At 37.8% G+C, this 17,861-nt stretch overlaps 1 protein-coding gene across 1 annotated transcript in view; it reads left to right on the top strand.

The window, feature by feature from the left end:
- The window catches only part of LOC128665188 (gonadotropin-releasing hormone II receptor-like), a 103,574-nt gene extending 99,895 nt beyond the window's left edge, over positions 1–3,679 (top strand). Inside the window, exon 3 of the mRNA XM_053719913.1 lies at positions 3,276–3,679. Coding sequence (XP_053575888.1) covers positions 3,276–3,679 — 404 coding nt within the window. The remainder of the gene's footprint in view (positions 1–3,275) is intronic.
- The last annotated feature ends 14,182 nt before the right edge of the window (positions 3,680–17,861 follow it).

Here is a 17,861-nt window from a genome sequence, read left to right as displayed (position 1 = left end):
CATATATAATTGCTAGGGTTTATTTTGCCCCTTATGAAATTGAAATTATTATATGGTTTGCTATACTTGCCAATTAGTAGGCCATGTTCATTATTTATTTACTTATTTATTTTTATCACATGCAAACACATTTACTACGATTAGACTAGGGCTATTAGCACTTTCTTATTAGTCAGTTAGACTATTTAGTTTTCAGTAAGTTTAGTTACATTTATTAGCACTGACCCTCACATATTACAAATCACAGTTCTATATGTTGCAAATCTACTTTGTTATTTACACACATTATAGTTTATTGCCCTGTACTATTATCACATTACTTTATTTTTTAGTCTTATTTTTAGAACAACATGTATATTAGAGTATAATAGTATCTCACTAGCAGCCGCAATGTAGGTCCAGGTTGTGGACTCTACCCATATTTTTTTTTTTTTTTTCACATGTAAACACATTTACACATTTAGACTATTTTTCATTAAGTCTAGTAACATTTATTAGCACTGAATCTCACACATTACAAATCACAGTTCTATAAGTTGCAAATCTACTCTGTTATTTGCACACATTATAGTTTTTTGCCCTGTACTATTATCACATTTCTTTCACTTTTTGGTCTTATTTTTAGAACAACATGTATATTAGAGTCTAATAGTATCTCACTAGCAGCTGCATATTTGTATAAATAAGAACATAGTATAATCAATTTTTTATTAATTAACATTTTATTGTAGGCTCAGGTTGTGGATTCTTCCCATATTAGGCTGTCACCTTCTAAACATAACAACTATGCTATGCATGTGGGCTGTATTAGCCTAGCCCTGATTGGCTTTGTGGTCATCCCTTAACAATTGATGATAGGTCCTCAGTGGCCCTGTGACTTATGATGTATAAGGAAGTAAACCATGGGGCCTAGTTATCAAGCCGTCAACCTCAAATACGCTGGAATTCCGCAGCGTATTTGTGGAGAGGCTGATTCGCCTTAGTTATCAAAGGCTAGAGACCGGCAAAAGTAGAATTTTGTGACGTAAACTTCGATCCACCGGACTCAGTCCGACACAGATCGATTCTTACGTCACTCCAGATGTTCCGCACACAAGTGCGGCACAATCTGACTACTTTTGCTAGTTATAAAAAAACTAGCAGATACGCTCGGCACTTTTACGGCCCAGCGTACCTGGTTTTGAAACCGCCACCATGCAGGCGGCGGATCCCATAGGATGGGCGTATGACCATAGCGAAAGTACAAGTTCGCTGCTGCCAGACATCCCATTGATTCCTATGGGAGATGTCTGCACCTAACACCCTAACATGTACCCCGAGTCTAAACACCCCTAATCTGCCCCCCCCACACCGCCGCAACTAAATAAAGTTATTACCCCCTAAACCGCCTCTCCCGGAGCCCACCGCAAGCTACTCTATACATATTAACCCCTAAACCGCCGCTCCCGGAGCCCACCGCAACTATAATATATGTATTAACCCCTAAACCGCCGCTCCCAAAACCCACCGCAACTATAATATATGTATTAACCCCTAAACCGCCGCTCCCGGACCGTGCCGAAACCTATATTAAATTTATTAACCCTCTAACCTGCGCCCCTTACACCGTCGCCACCTATAATACATTTATTAACCCCTATCCTGCCCCCCACTACACCGCCGCCACTGTAATAAAATTATTAACCCCTAAACCTAAGTCTAACACTAACCCTAACACCCCCCTAACTTAAATATTAATTAAATAAATCTAAATAATATTTATATTATGAACTAAATTAATCCTATTTAAAACTAAATACTTACCTATAAAATAAACCCTAATATAGCTACAATATAAATAATAATTATATTGTAGTTTTTTTAGGATTTATTTTTATTTTACAGGCATCTTTCAATTTATTTTAATTAGGTATAATAGCTATTAAATAGTTATTAACTATTTAATAGCTACCTAGCTAAAATAAAGAGAAATTTACCTGTAAAATAAAAACTAACCTAAGTTACAATTACACCTAACACTACACTATACTTTAATAAATTATTCCTATTTAAAACTAAATACTTACCTGTAAAATAAACCCTAAGATAGCTACAATATAATTAATAATTACATTGTAGCTATTTTAGGATTTATATTTATTTTACAGGTAACTTTGTATTTATTTTAGCTAGTTAGAATAGTTATTAAATAGTTATTAACTATTTAATAACTATCTAGCTAAAAGAAATACAAAATTACCTGTAAAATAAATCCTAACCTAAGTTACAATTAAACCTAACACTACACTATCATTAAATTAATTAAATAAATTAACTACAAATAACTACAATTAAATACAATTACATAAACTAACTAAAGTACAAAAAAAAAGATAAGTTACAAAAATAAAAAAAATAGGTTACAAACATTTTAAAAATATTACAACAATTTTAAGCTACTTACACCTAATCTAAGCCCCCTAATAAAATAACAAACCCCCCCAAAATAAAAAAAAATGCCCTACCCTATTCTAAATTAAAAAAGTTCAAAGCTCTTTTACCTTACCAGCCCTTTAAAGGGCATTTTGCGGGGCATGCCCCAAAGAATTCAGCTCTTTTGCCTGTAAAAGAAAAATACAACCCCCCCCAACATTAATACCCACTAACCACATACCCCTAATCTAACCCAAACCCCCCTTAAAATAACCTAACACTAATCCCCTGAAGATCATCCTACCTTTAGTCGTCTTCACTCAGCCGAGCAGCGATGGAACCAAAGAGGAGACCCGGAGCGGCAGAAGTTATCCTCCAAGCAGCGCTGAAGAAATCTTCCATCCAATGAAGTGATCCTCCAGTCGGGCGTTGAAGAAGTCTTCCATCCGGGCGATGTCATCTTCCAAGAGGCGCTGAAGAAGTCTTCTATCCGGGCAATGTCATCTTCCAAGCGGGGTCTTCAATCTTCATCCGGCCGACGCGGAACATCCTTCTTTACCGACGGACTACCGACAAATGAAGGCTCCTTTAAGGGACGTCATCCAAGAAGGCTTTCATAATATTACAATAAATAGTGTCCCATCCATTTCTTTTAAGAATTTGGAGGACCCTCCATTGAGGCAAATTTTTAAGTTAATATTTGAAGAAATTAACTAATGTGTGAGAGAATTAACTGAATAATTTAAAAGTTTATATGATTTTTTTGCAAATTTAAGACACAAAACATCCTTCTTTAAATATGCTGTTTTAAGTTAAAAAAATACAACCTTTAAAAATGTTTTGCTTTTTTCCTTCATATATAGAACTTGCAAGAAGCAAAAATGACCTTATATCCAAAGCCAGGATGAAAACTCTGAAGATGACTGTAGTTATTGTAGCTACCTTTATGGTCTGCTGGACTCCTTATTATCTAATGGGTTTGTGGTATTGGTTCCAACCAGAGATGATTTACCAGACACCAGAATATGTTCACCACAGCTTGTTCCTGTTTGGCTTACTGCACACCTGCACAGACCCTCTTGTTTATGGACTCTATACTCCATCTTTCAAAGAAGATATTCGTTCATGGCTCAGAAGGGTAGAATCTCTTCTATCAAGGAAGGCAAATGAGAGCAAGCAACTAGCTGGTTCAGAGATCAACATTAAAGACTTCACCTCACTTGATGGACAGACCTCCAGTGGAACCACATTGCAGTCTGTCTTCTGAGGTAGAAAATAGACTAGCAAAAAAAAAAAATGAAATATCAATGCTTGTATTCTCACAGTCCAACATGTTAATACAGTAGCTGCTGGTAATGGGGATGATAATGCACAATCTCTTCAGGTTTTTAAAAAAAAACCAACTCTTTCAAGATTAGTTAGAAGAAGATAACTCCCTCATGTTTTCTATAACCTTTGATGAAACAAATTTCAATATACTGGAAGTTAGGAGCTTATGTCCTTTTATCTCTGCAAATAACTCTTCTATGGGGTTATTTTTCCAGATTTTTTATACTTGGCACTGCTTTCTAATCATTGCCTCTTTTATGTGACACCATTTGTACTGGTGGATGTAAGAATGGAATTTGTTTTTAGTAAATTAATTTTTTTTTTTTTAAAAAAGACCTACACCCTGTGACCTTGAACAAAAAGCATAATAATCATGGGTTTATTTTGCTCTCTCAAACTGTTCTGTGAAACATGCAGTTTTAGTTAAAGGTTCAGTACAAACATCCCTAAACATTTTGATCCTATAAAAATCTGGGGAGGAAAAACACATACTATGCCAAAAAGTAATAGAAGATAATTGTTAGAACTGGATACACCAGGCATTCTTTTCTTTAATGAAAGCAAATGGAATTAAGGACTACAGTGTCTCATGAGAAGTGTTGTTCACATACAAACACACACTAGCACAATAAATGTGAGGTAACTTATTTTTAATAACATTGCACATATCTTTTTCCTTATTTACCAATTATATTGCTCGTACATATGGTAATTACAGTTTAAGTACCCAATGATCAAAAGTTAATAAAAGTGCAGAGAAAAAAAGAGTGCAGAATTCAAAGGGGCTAAACTACAATTTAACTTGCATTTGCTTCTAGTTTAGTAAAAATTACTTTTCTGACAGTTAAGTAATGTATTCTGAATTTTGAGCAAACTTCCCCTGCATATAGGTCTGTGAGACCTGCATGGGTAAAATGCTTAGAGCATATCATGAGAGTGGTGAGAGAAATTTCGACACACCCTTGGAACTCCAATGTGTAAAAAGATACACAGAAAAGTATAATCCTAAATTTACGGCTGCATACATATTCTAAATGCATTTAAATACAAAATAGAAAGTGTAAATCTTAAATGTAATAAAACTTAAAGGACAAAATTTGGTCTAAAATAATATAAAATACAAAGCACAAATTATATAGAACTGTCAAGGCATGCAGTGCTATATTGCACTTAGCTTGTCTCTCCTTCATAGGGCTAGATTATGAGTGTAGCGTTATTTATTTACTTGCGTGTTAATTCCACTAGAAATAAGCTTTTTGCATGTGTCAGGTTGCGCGCATATTAAGGTTTTGCTTGCAAGCTAACCCAACACACGCAAAAAGCTGAAGTTAGAATATTGCGCCTGCATTAATATATGCCCCCATAGTGAAAAAGAGAAAAGTGGGAAAAATAACTAACACCCAACAAGTCGTGCAAACCTGATCACGTTTAAGCAAGTGGGCTAACCCGACATGAAATATTTACATTTCACATTCCAAGGTTCTTCACATAAAAGAATAGTTCTATTTATTCATAAATACACATTTTTATATATATATATATATCTGATGTTTTTTTGGTAAAATATTTATACCTATATATATATATAGAGAGAGATGAATATATATAGGTATAGAAATATACACACACACATATATATATATATATATATATATATATATGTGTGTATATATATATATATATATATATATATTAATATCTATTTAAAAATACTTAGAACATATTCACATATGTGAAGAACATCGGAATGTGAAATATTTAGAGTAAATACATAGTTAAAAACTTTATTAAATATGAATATTGCATAAATTATTGACTGCAAAGGACTGCAATGCACATATATATATATGTGTCTATATAGGTATGTATATGTATTTATTTGTTTATATGTGTATATATGTCTGTAAACACATATATACACATATAAATACATATGTACACAAACACACATATATATTTATATATATATATATATATATATTCATATTTAGACATGTATATGTATGTATCTCTATGTTAAAGCCCTTTGCAGTCCTGTTTTTTTCTAACCCTTCAGACCTCATATATTTGAGCCCTAATAACTTTGTATAGCAATTTTTTAAAAATAATTTTATCAGACACTGTTATTATGAGTGTAAGGATTCCAGTCCTGCTTTTACTTTTTGCCTCAACTTACCTTCCTCACCTGTACTTAAGGCATCACCCCGCCCCAAACAAGTGCTTAGTTGTTGAGTATTGTTTGCTGAAACCAGTGCTCTCTTCCTTATAAGCTACATACTTATCAAAAGAAGTTTACTTCTACTACTTTAACATTTGGATTTACAAATACCAGCTGCAGTTTGGTCACAAAGGGACTAATAACAACTAGTCTCATTCATCCTGAAGATTGCTATTCCAAGAAGTATTAAGTTATTCAACTCCTCATCTCTACAGGAATTGCTATCTAAGTTCCAACAGGAGGATTCTACCAACTACTACTACGGTATTAGTATCAAATCTAATTAACCTTGGATGCCTTAGGTAACGGCTAATTACAAATTTCATGTTTCCTTTTTGAACTTTTGTAAACTGACTTTGTCTCTCAGAAATTACTTTGATTGCAACTAATGTTTTATTTAATTCTATGAACTTCCTTTGAATACATTCTCATACCGGACAGTAACGGACTTCATATGACGTCACACAGCCTCATACATCTCAGCGTGTCTCACAGCTCCATTTACAATCACTAGTCTGTGTTCAGTTTTCCACGCTGCAAGCCTTACTCTGTGTGCTGTGTCTCGCAGCAGGTCACGCCCCTGTCAGCAGCTGCAGTCTGTGTGTCTCACATCTCTCATGCCTCAGTGATTATTACAATGAACACTATCTCTCACATTTGGGTTTGAGCACAATTATTGTCAAAAGTTGTTATTAATAATAATACTTATTTTCAGCCTCTAAATATTTATATGGTATAACGATATGATATAACCATATAAAGACTTACTGCCATTACTTATAAAAATCACTCTGAATAAAACAGTCTATGCTGATATAATAGCCTGTACTTCAGTTGTGAAACAAATATAATTTATTTAGACTCTGCAGTTGTGATTCAAATAACCAAGGAACCTGATATAACAACTAAGCCTTAAAATATGGATCCAGCAGAGCTTCCTCAAATTGTTTATAATTTAACACAAAGAGTTGACCAACTTAGTCAAGCCTTTAGAGAGTTACAATTAGAAAATGAAACTTTAAGAAAAGTAATAAAAGACACTGTCTCTATTAAACAGAGCCTTCCTGACAATCTGTCAGAACCATTTATTGCACCTCCAGATTTTTTCAATGGTGATAGGAATTTATACCGTCAATTCAAAAATGCTTGTCTGCTTAATTTCACCCTTAAACCTAAAACCTACCCAAATGATAGGGTTAAAGTCCTTACAATGATAAGCTATTTAAGAGGTGAACCTCGCATTTGGGCAGACACTCTCTTTGAGACAAATAATGCTGTTCTTTCATCTTTTTCATCTTTTCTGGATATCATGGATGAATTATACTATGATTCTAACCTACAGTATACTGCTGAGAAAAAGATGAGGAACTTAAAACAAGGTAACAAACCTGTTGAATGTTACATAACAGAATTCAAGCAATATTCTATTGACTCTCAGTGGAACGCCATTGCTTTAAAAAACCAGTTCAGGCTTGGACTCTCTGACGCAGTAAAAGATGAATTAGCCCGAACTGAGTTACCTGAAACATTGGAAGGCCTTATGAAGCTCAGCAGGCAAATTGATAGGAGATTACGTGAAAGAAGATTTGAACGTCAATACCCTGAAATTGTTCATAAGAAGGATAAGGTTTTTAACCATCCCACTTCTAACAGTCCTCATACTGGTTCAACTGGTGCTGAAGCAATGGATATAAGTTATTTCAGAGGACCTCTAACTCCTGAAGAACGTATCAGAAGGAAGACTAGAGGCCTCTGCATGTATTGCGCATCCTCATCTCATACTTTAAAGGATTGCCCATCTTTGCCACAGAACAAGAAGAGTAAGTACCATACCAATCTTTCTCTCCAGTCAAAGCATAACAACCCTCTTCATTGTTCTTTACTTCTTTCTCTACAGTGGGCAAATAAACAACTGACCATTCCAGCCATCTTGGATACAGGAGCACAAGGAAACTACATTGACAGTTCTCTGGTTTCTAAAAATAAAATACCATTGATAAAAAAGTTGTCTCCTATTTTCCTTCGTGTGGTTGATGGCTCTGAGATATCATCAGGGCCAATTACACATCACACCATCCCGCTCTCTGTCACTACATTAAAAACACATCATGAACATCTCACTTTTGATGTAATCACTTCTCCATTATTCCCAATAGTACTTGGGCTAGCTTGGTTACAGCTACACGAACCTGATATTAATTGGAAATCCTTAAAAATTCAACTAAATTCTGATTTCTGTCAACAGACTTGCCATAGAATTTCTTTTCACAGTTTATCCTCCACATCAGAAACTCTGATACCAGAAATGTACAAGCAGTTCTCTGAAGTCTTCAGTAAAAAGGAAGCAGATACCCTTCCCCCACACAGAATCTACGACTGCCCTATTGAACTGAAACCTGGAACAACGGCACCTATTGGACATTTATACCCACTTTGTCAACCGGAACTGGATCATCTAAAAACTTACCTAGATGAAAATCTAAAGAAAGGGTTTATCCGTCCTTCAGTTTCTTCTGTTGGTGCAGGAATGTTCTTTGTGCGGAACAAAGACCAATCTCTTCGGCCTATCATTGACTTCAGACAATTGAACAAAATAACCATAAAAAACCGATACCCTCTCCCCCTCATTCCTGAACTCATAGAAAGACTCAGGCATGCTCAGATTTTTACTAAATTAGATTTGAGAGGGGCGTATAATTTAGTGCGTATCCGTGAGGGGGATGAGTGGCTTACCGCTTTTAGAACTAGGTATGGGTTGTTTGAATATCTAGTTATGCCTTTCGGCTTAACTAACGCACCCGCAACTTTCCAGTTCTTTATTAATGACATTTTCCATGATCTCCTTGACACATGTGTTGTTGTCTACTTAGATGACATTTTAATCTATTCCACAAATCTAGAAGAACATATCAAACATGTTAGTTGGGTTTTAGCAAGACTCCAAGTCCATCGGCTATACGCCAAATTGGAAAAATGTATTTTCCACACCAACAAAATAGAGTTCCTGGGTTACTCCATCAGCCCAAATGGGATTCAAATGCAAGATAACAAAGTGGAAGCAGTAAAATCATGGCCCACACCTTCAACACGGAAAGAACTACAAAAGTTTCTTGGTTTCAGTAACTATTACAGAAAGTTCATTCGCAATTTTTCTAAAATTGCAAAACCTCTGACTAAATTAACTAGTGCTAATTGCTCTTTCCAGTGGACTAAAGAACAGGATGATGCGTTCAACTTCCTAAAGAATTCCTTTTCATCTGCCCCCATTCTGAAATATCCTGATCCAAACCTTCAATATACCCTAGAGGTGGATTCTTCAGATTATGCTCTTGGCGCTGTCCTCTCCCAAAGACAGTCTCCTACAGAACCACTACACCCAGTTGGGTTCTATTCAAAAATTATGACTCCAGCAGAGATCAATTATTCCATTGGGGACAAGGAACTTCTAGCCATTAAAAGAGCTTTCGAATTCTGGAGACATCTCCTTGAAGGTACCTCCCTACCTATAGTGATTTATACGGATCACCGGAATTTGGAATATCTACAAAATAATAAAACTTTATCTGGACGTCAAGTGAGATGGAGTCTCTACTTTAGTCGTTTCAATTTCCAAATCATGTACAGGCCGGGTTCAAAAAATGGGAAAGCAGATGCACTCTCTCGACGAGATCCAAGACCTATACAGGAAGACTCTCCTACTAGCATTCTTCCCCCTACTCGTTTCCTTGCTATCCTATCTCAACAGGATAAGGAATACCAATCTGATCTTTCTTCAGAAGACCAAACCCTACTAGATAGACTAACCCTCCAGGATGGTTTTTACTTCCATGGTTCTAAACTTTATATTCCAGAACGTTTCAGACAGAAAATAATCAAAGATCATCATGACCCTCCACTAATTGGTCATCCAGGAATCAAACGTACACATGAGCTCATCTCCAGAAGTTACTGGTGGCCATCGATGAAAACCAGTATAAAGGAATATATACAACATTGTACAACCTGTACAGTATCAAAACCAGAAAGGAGACCTCCCTATGGCTATTTAATTCCTTTGGAAGTACCGGAATCTCCTTGGTCTCATTTGGGAATGGATTTTATAGTTGATCTACCACCTAGTTCTGGACAAACCACCATTTTAGTTGTTACCGATCATTTTACTAAAATGGCACATTTTATTCCTTTTCATAAGTTACCCACTTCCATTGAAACAGCATATTTATTTCTAAACCACATTGTACGATACCACGGGTTACCATCCATTTTAACTACTGACAGAGGAACCCAATTCACCTCACGCTTCTGGAAAGCACTCACTAAAGCACTCCAAATCGATCAAAGGTTAAGCACAGCCTTCCACCCTCAGACTAATGGCCAAACTGAGAGACTCAATCAGTGGCTTGAACAATATCTACGATGCTATTGCTCATATCATCAAAATAAATGGACTTCCTTTCTCTCCATGGCTGAATTTGCCTATAACAATACCATTAACAGCACTACAAATTACTCTCCCTTTTTCGCCAACTATGGTTTTAATCCAAGATTCACTATCCAAACGACTTCTACACATGACTCACCATCTGTTGATGTGCTAACACAAAACATAGCTGAAAATTTTCTACATTTACGAGATAACATCAAACAAGCTCAGGCGTCTCAGAAGAAATTTTATGATTTACGTCGTAGAGCTTCTCCGAAATATTCTATAGGGGACTATGTTTGGTTATCTTCCAAAAACATTAAAATGCACTTACCAAGTAAAAAATTGGCTGGGTTGTTCCTTGGTCCATTCAAAATTCTACACATCATCAATGAAAATGCCGTCAGGCTTGATCTACCTGATTCTTTACCCATCCACCCAACTTTCCATGTATCATTATTGAAACCCTACTTGGGAGATAAACCTGATGTACCTCTTCTACCCCCTTCTCCTATTCAATTGGGCACTGATGTCTATGAAGTTTATGATCTTTTGGACTCAAGATTTTATAATGGGGAATTACAGTATCTGGTCCGATGGAAAGGGTTCGCCCCAGAGGATGATACTTGGGAACCTCATGCACACATTAATGCTCCAAAGCTTATTGCTCGTTTTCATAGAAGATATCCAAACAGACCTAAATTCCAACCCGTGGTCGGCTTGCTTGAGGGGGGGGATCTGTAAGGATTCCAGTCCTGCTTTTACTTTTTGCCTCAACTTACCTTCCTCACCTGTACTTAAGGCATCACCCCGCCCCAAACAAGTGCTTAGTTGTTGAGTATTGTTTGCTGAAACCAGTGCTCTCTTCCTTATAAGCTACATACTTATCAAAAGAAGTTTACTTCTACTACTTTAACATTTGGATTTACAAATACCAGCTGCAGTTTGGTCACAAAGGGACTAATAACAACTAGTCTCATTCATCCTGAAGATTGCTATTCCAAGAAGTATTAAGTTATTCAACTCCTCATCTCTACAGGAATTGCTATCTAAGTTCCAACAGGAGGATTCTACCAACTACTACTACGGTATTAGTATCAAATCTAATTAACCTTGGATGCCTTAGGTAACGGCTAATTACAAATTTCATGTTTCCTTTTTGAACTTTTGTAAACTGACTTTGTCTCTCAGAAATTACTTTGATTGCAACTAATGTTTTATTTAATTCTATGAACTTCCTTTGAATACATTCTCATACCGGACAGTAACGGACTTCATATGACGTCACACAGCCTCATACATCTCAGCGTGTCTCACAGCTCCATTTACAATCACTAGTCTGTGTTCAGTTTTCCACGCTGCAAGCCTTACTCTGTGTGCTGTGTCTCGCAGCAGGTCACGCCCCTGTCAGCAGCTGCAGTCTGTGTGTCTCACATCTCTCATGCCTCAGTGATTATTACAATGAACACTATCTCTCACATTTGGGTTTGAGCACAATTATTGTCAAAAGTTGTTATTAATAATAATACTTATTTTCAGCCTCTAAATATTTATATGGTATAACGATATGATATAACCATATAAAGACTTACTGCCATTACTTATAAAAATCACTCTGAATAAAACAGTCTATGCTGATATAATAGCCTGTACTTCAGTTGTGAAACAAATATAATTTATTTAGACTCTGCAGTTGTGATTCAAATAACCAAGGAACCTGATAATGAGTATAATTGTACTTTTAAATTAAATTTTGATTTGTTTTGTGCAACTTTTTAATCAAGCGTAACAGTTAACTAGAGCTCTCAGGTTGTGCCATCCCGACACGCATTAAATTCAATTGCGCTCAATCGAAGTGTTTACTTTCAACTTGTAATATGCGTGCTACTTCTGACGCATGCAACAAGGCACGATAAACCCTTTATCGCTTTGCGCAAAAGTTAACGCGGCCCTGTAATCTAGCCCGTATTCAGAAATGCAGGTAATGCCCCTTAGAGAAGTATAGCAAATTCTGCCTTTCTAGAATTTTGTGAGGGATGTTGCAGCGCTGAAGGATCATTTTAGATCATCTCATCTGAGTGGAGAGCTTTAGATCACCGGGCCCTAAGTGTAATTTTATACTCAAGTGATGACTGCATGATGAATATTGTTACTGCACATTGTATATAAAATGCACTAAAAGATGTATTGGTCAATCTGCTCATATATTTATATGGTATAACGATATGATATAACCATATAAAGACTTACTGCCATTACTTATAAAAATCACTCTGAATAAAACAGTCTATGCTGATATAATAGCCTGTACTTCAGTTGTGAAACAAATATAATTTATTTAGACTCTGCAGTTGTGATTCAAATAACCAAGGAACCTGATAATGAGTATAATTGTACTTTTAAATTAAATTTTGATTTGTTTTGTGCAACTTTTTAATCAAGCGTAACAGTTAACTAGAGCTCTCAGGTTGTGCCATCCCGACACGCATTAAATTCAATTGCGCTCAATCGAAGTGTTTACTTTCAACTTGTAATATGCGTGCTACTTCTGACGCATGCAACAAGGCACGATAAACCCTTTATCGCTTTGCGCAAAAGTTAACGCGGCCCTGTAATCTAGCCCGTATTCAGAAATGCAGGTAATGCCCCTTAGAGAAGTATAGCAAATTCTGCCTTTCTAGAATTTTGTGAGGGATGTTGCAGCGCTGAAGGATCATTTTAGATCATCTCATCTGAGTGGAGAGCTTTAGATCACCGGGCCCTAAGTGTAATTTTATACTCAAGTGATGACTGCATGATGAATATTGTTACTGCACATTGTATATAAAATGCACTAAAAGATGTATTGGTCAATCTGCTCAGGCAATCATTACTAGAGCCCACAGAATACTGTAGTGTAGATAAATCAAAAACAGAGCATTAATTAGGTTATTAGCAAGCTGATTGAACTGACTTTTGACTTGCATTGCATTTCAGGTTATGGTTACATCAAATACTATTTCTAGCACTAGTCTTTTCAGTTTAACAGAAATGTGACACGATGGGTCATCTGCCACATTGTCAAGAAACCACAGTCTTAGGAGCAACAGTTAATTGATTTGTTAAAGAAAAGAAAACAACTGCTTAAAATACTGATAACGAGGTCTAAGTAGTGCACAAGAAGAGGATTGAAACTGGAACAATTTAATAAGCTTGCAGCAACACTAACTTGCTGAATATGTCTAATTGGTGTTATTGTTTTGTTCAGTGTGCTGACTACTGCTGCTATATACAAGGAAGAGACAAAATATTATGTTAAAAATAAATAAATAAAATAAATTTCTTTGTGATTTCACTGGTTTTGGACTACCTAGATCAGATTTTTTTTAAATGGTAAACACATATTTCTTCTGTTATGTGTGATCAGTCCACGGGTCATCATTACTTCTGGGATATAACTCCTCCCCAACAGGAAATGCAAGAGGATTCACCCAGCAGAGCTGCATATAGCTCCTCCCCTCTACGTCAGTCCCAGTCATTCTCTTGCACCCAACGACTAGATAGGATGTGTGAGAGGACTATGGTGATTATACTTAGTTTTTATGACTTCAATCAAAAGTTTGTTATTTTACAATAGCACCGGAGCGTGTTATTACTTCTCTGGCAGAGTTTGAGGAAGAATCTACCAGAGTTTTTTTACTATGATTTTAACCGGAGTAGTTAAGATCATATTGCTGTTCTCGGCCATCTGAGGGAGGTAAAAGCTTCAGATCAGGGGACAGCGGGCAGATGAATCTGCATTGAGGTATGTAGCAGTTTTTATTTTCTGAATGGAATTGATGAGAAAATCCTGCCATACCGTTATAATGACATGTATGTATACACTTCAGTATTCTGGGGATGGTATTTCACCGGAACTACTCTGTTAAAAGTCACTAATCCTTTTAATAAGTATTTATCATGTTAAACGTTTTTGCTGGAATGTAGAATCGTTTACATTTCTGAGGTACTGAGTGAATAAATATTTGGGCATTATTTTCCACTTGGCAGTTGTTTGGTTTTAATTGTGACAGTTTCGTTTCTCTTCACTGCTGTGTGTGAGGGGGAGGGGCCGTTTTTGGCGCTCTTTGCTACGCATCAAAAAATTCCAGTCAGTTACTCTTATATTTCCTGCATGATCCGGTTCATCTCTGACAGATCTCAGGGGTCTTCAAACTTCTTTGGAGGGAGGTAGATTCTCTCAGCAGAGCTGTGAGAATTTTATATTGACTGTGAATAAAAACGTTGCTCTGTAATTTTTATGTCAAATTTAATTATTGTTATTTTTCTAATGGGAACAAACCTTTGCTAAAAGTTGTGTTGTTTTAAAGTTTGATGCTATAACTGTTTTTTCAGTTCATTATTTCAACTGTCATTTAATCATTTAATCGTTTAGTACCTCTTTGAGGCACAGTACGTTTTTGCTAAAAAAGATTATAACCAAGTTGCAAGTTTATTGCTAGTGTGTTAAACATGTCTGACTCAGAGGAAGATATCTGTGTCATTTGTTCCAATGCCAAGGTGGAGCCCAATAGAAATTTATGTACTAACTGTATTGATGCTACTTTAAATAAAAGTCAATCTGTACAATTTGAACAAATTTCACCAAACAGCGAGGGGAGAGTTATGCCGACTAACTCGCCTCACGCGGCAGTACCTGCATCTCCCGCCCGGGAGGTGCGTGATATTATGGCGCCTAGTACATCTGGGCGGCCATTACAGATAACATTACAAGATATGGCTACTGTTATGACTGAAGTTTTGTCTAAATTACCAGAACTAAGAGGCAAGCGTGATCACTCTGGGGTGAGAACAGAGTGCGCTGACAATACTAGGGCCATGTCTGATACTGCGTCACAGCTTGCAGAGCATGAGGACGGAGAGCTTCATTCTGTAGGTGACGGTTCTGATCCAAACAGATTGGATTCAGATATTTCAAATTTTAAATTTAAATTGGAGAACCTCCGTGTATTACTAGGGGAGGTCTTAGCAGCTCTCAATGATTGTAACACCGTTGCAATACCAGAGAAACTGTGTAGGTTGGATAAATACTTTGCGGTACCGGCGAGTACTGACGTTTTTCCTATACCTAAGAGACTAACTGAAATTGTTACTAAGGAGTGGGATAGACCCGGTGTGCCGTTCTCACCCCCTCCAATATTTAGAAAGATGTTTCCAATAGACACCACCACTCGGGACTTATGGCAAACGGTCCCTAAGGTGGAGGGAGCAGTTTCTACTTTAGCTAAGCGTACCACTATCCCGGTGGAGGATAGCTGTGCTTTTTCAGATCCAATGGATAAAAAATTAGAGGGTTACCTTAAGAAAATGTTTGTTCAGCAAGGTTTTATATTGCAACCCCTTGCATGTATCGCGCCGATTACGGCTGCGGCAGCATTTTGGATTGAGTCTCTGGAAGAGAACCTTAGTTCATCTACGCTAGACGACATTACGGACAGGCTTAGAGTCCTTAAACTAGCTAATTCATTCATTTCGGAGGCCGTAGTACATTTAACCAAACTTACGGCTAAGAACTCAGGATTCGCCATACAGGCACGTAGGGCGCTGTGGCTAAAATCCTGGTCAGCTGATGTTACTTCTAAGTCCAAATTACTTAATATACCTTTCAAGGGGCAGTCTTTATTTGGGCCCGGTTTGAAAGAAATTATCGCTGACATTACAGGAGGTAAGGGCCACGCCCTACCTCAAGACAAAGCCAAAGCCAAGGCTAGACAGTCTAATTTTCGTCCCTTTCGGAATTTCAAAACAGGAGCAGCATCAACCTCCGCTGCACCAAAACAGGAGGGAGCTGTTGCTCCTTACAGGCAAGGCTGGAAGCCTAACCAGTCCTGGAACAAGAGCAAGCAGGCCAGGAAACCTGCTGCTGCCCCAAAGACAGCATGAACCGAGAGCCCCCGATCCGGGACCGGATCTAGTGGGGGGCAGACTTTCTCTCTTCGCCCAGGCCTGGGCAAGAGATGTTCAGGATCCCTGGGCGCTAGAGATCATATCTCAGGGATACCTTCTAGACTTCAAATTATCTCCCCCAAGAGGGAGATTTCATCTGTCAAGGTTGTCAACAAACCAGATAAAGAAAGAAGCGTTTCTACGCTGTGTTCAAGATCTGTTATTAATGGGAGTGATCCATCCGGTTCCGCGGTCGGAACAAGGACAAGGGTTCTACTCAAACCTGTTTGTGGTTCCCAAAAAAGAGGGAACTTTCAGGCCAATCTTAGATTTAAAGATTCTAAACAAATTCCTAAGAGTTCCATCGTTCAAAATGGAAACTATTCGGACAATCTTACCCATGATCCAAAAGGGTCAGTACATGACCACAGTGGATTTAAAAGATGCTTACCTTCACATACCGATTCACAAAGATCATCACCGGTATCTAAGGTTTGCCTTCTTAGACAGGCACTACCAGTTTGTAGCTCTTCCATTCGGATTGGCTACGGCTCCAAGAATCTTCACAAAGGTTCTGGGTGCCCTTCTGGCGGTACTAAGACCGCGAGGGATTTCGGTAGCTCCGTACCTAGACGACATTCTAATACAAGCTTCAAGCTTTCAAACTGCCAAGTCTCATACAGAGTTAGTTCTGGCATTTCTAAGGTCGCATGGATGGAAAGTGAACGAAAAGAAGAGTTCTCTTTTTCCTCTCACAAGAGTTCCATTCTTGGGGACTCTTATAGATTCTGTAGAAATGAAGATTTACCTGACAGAAGACAGGTTAACAAAGCTTCAAAATGCATGCCGTGTCCTTCATTCCATTCAACACCCGTCAGTAGCTCAATGCATGGAGGTGATCGGCTTAATGGTAGCGGCAATGGACATAGTACCTTTTGCACGCCTACACCTCAGACCGCTGCAATTGTGCATGCTAAGTCAGTGGAATGGGGATTACTCAGATTTGTCCCCTACTCTGAATCTGAATCTAGAGACCAGAAATTCTCTTCTATGGTGGCTTTATCGGCCACACCTGTCCAGGGGGATGCCATTCAGCAGGCCAGACTGGACAATTGTAACAACAGACGCCAGCCTACTAGGTTGGGGCGCTGTCTGGAATTCTCTGAAGGCTCAGGGACTATGGAATCAGGAGGAGAGTCTCCTTCCAATAAACATCCTGGAATTGAGAGCAGTTCTCAATGCCCTTCTGGCTTGGCCCCAATTAACAACTCGGGGGTTCATCAGGTTTCAGTCGGACAACATCACGACTGTAGCTTACATCAACCATCAGGGAGGGACAAGAAGCTCCCTAGCAATGATGGAAGTATCAAAGATAATTCGCTGGGCAGAGTCTCACTCTTGCCACCTGTCAGCAATCCACATCCCGGGAGTAGAGAACTGGGAGGCGGATTTCTTGAGTCGCCAGACTTTTCATCCGGGGGAGTGGGAACTTCATCCGGAGGTCTTTGCCCAAATACTTCGACGTTGGGGCAAACCAGAGATAGATCTCATGGC

This window comes from Bombina bombina, chromosome 6 (assembly GCF_027579735.1).
Source record: "Bombina bombina isolate aBomBom1 chromosome 6, aBomBom1.pri, whole genome shotgun sequence".
Taxonomy (NCBI): Eukaryota; Metazoa; Chordata; class Amphibia; order Anura; family Bombinatoridae; genus Bombina; species Bombina bombina.
Note: the sequence above shows the minus strand (reverse complement) of the source record. Positions and strands in the feature narration are given on the sequence as shown.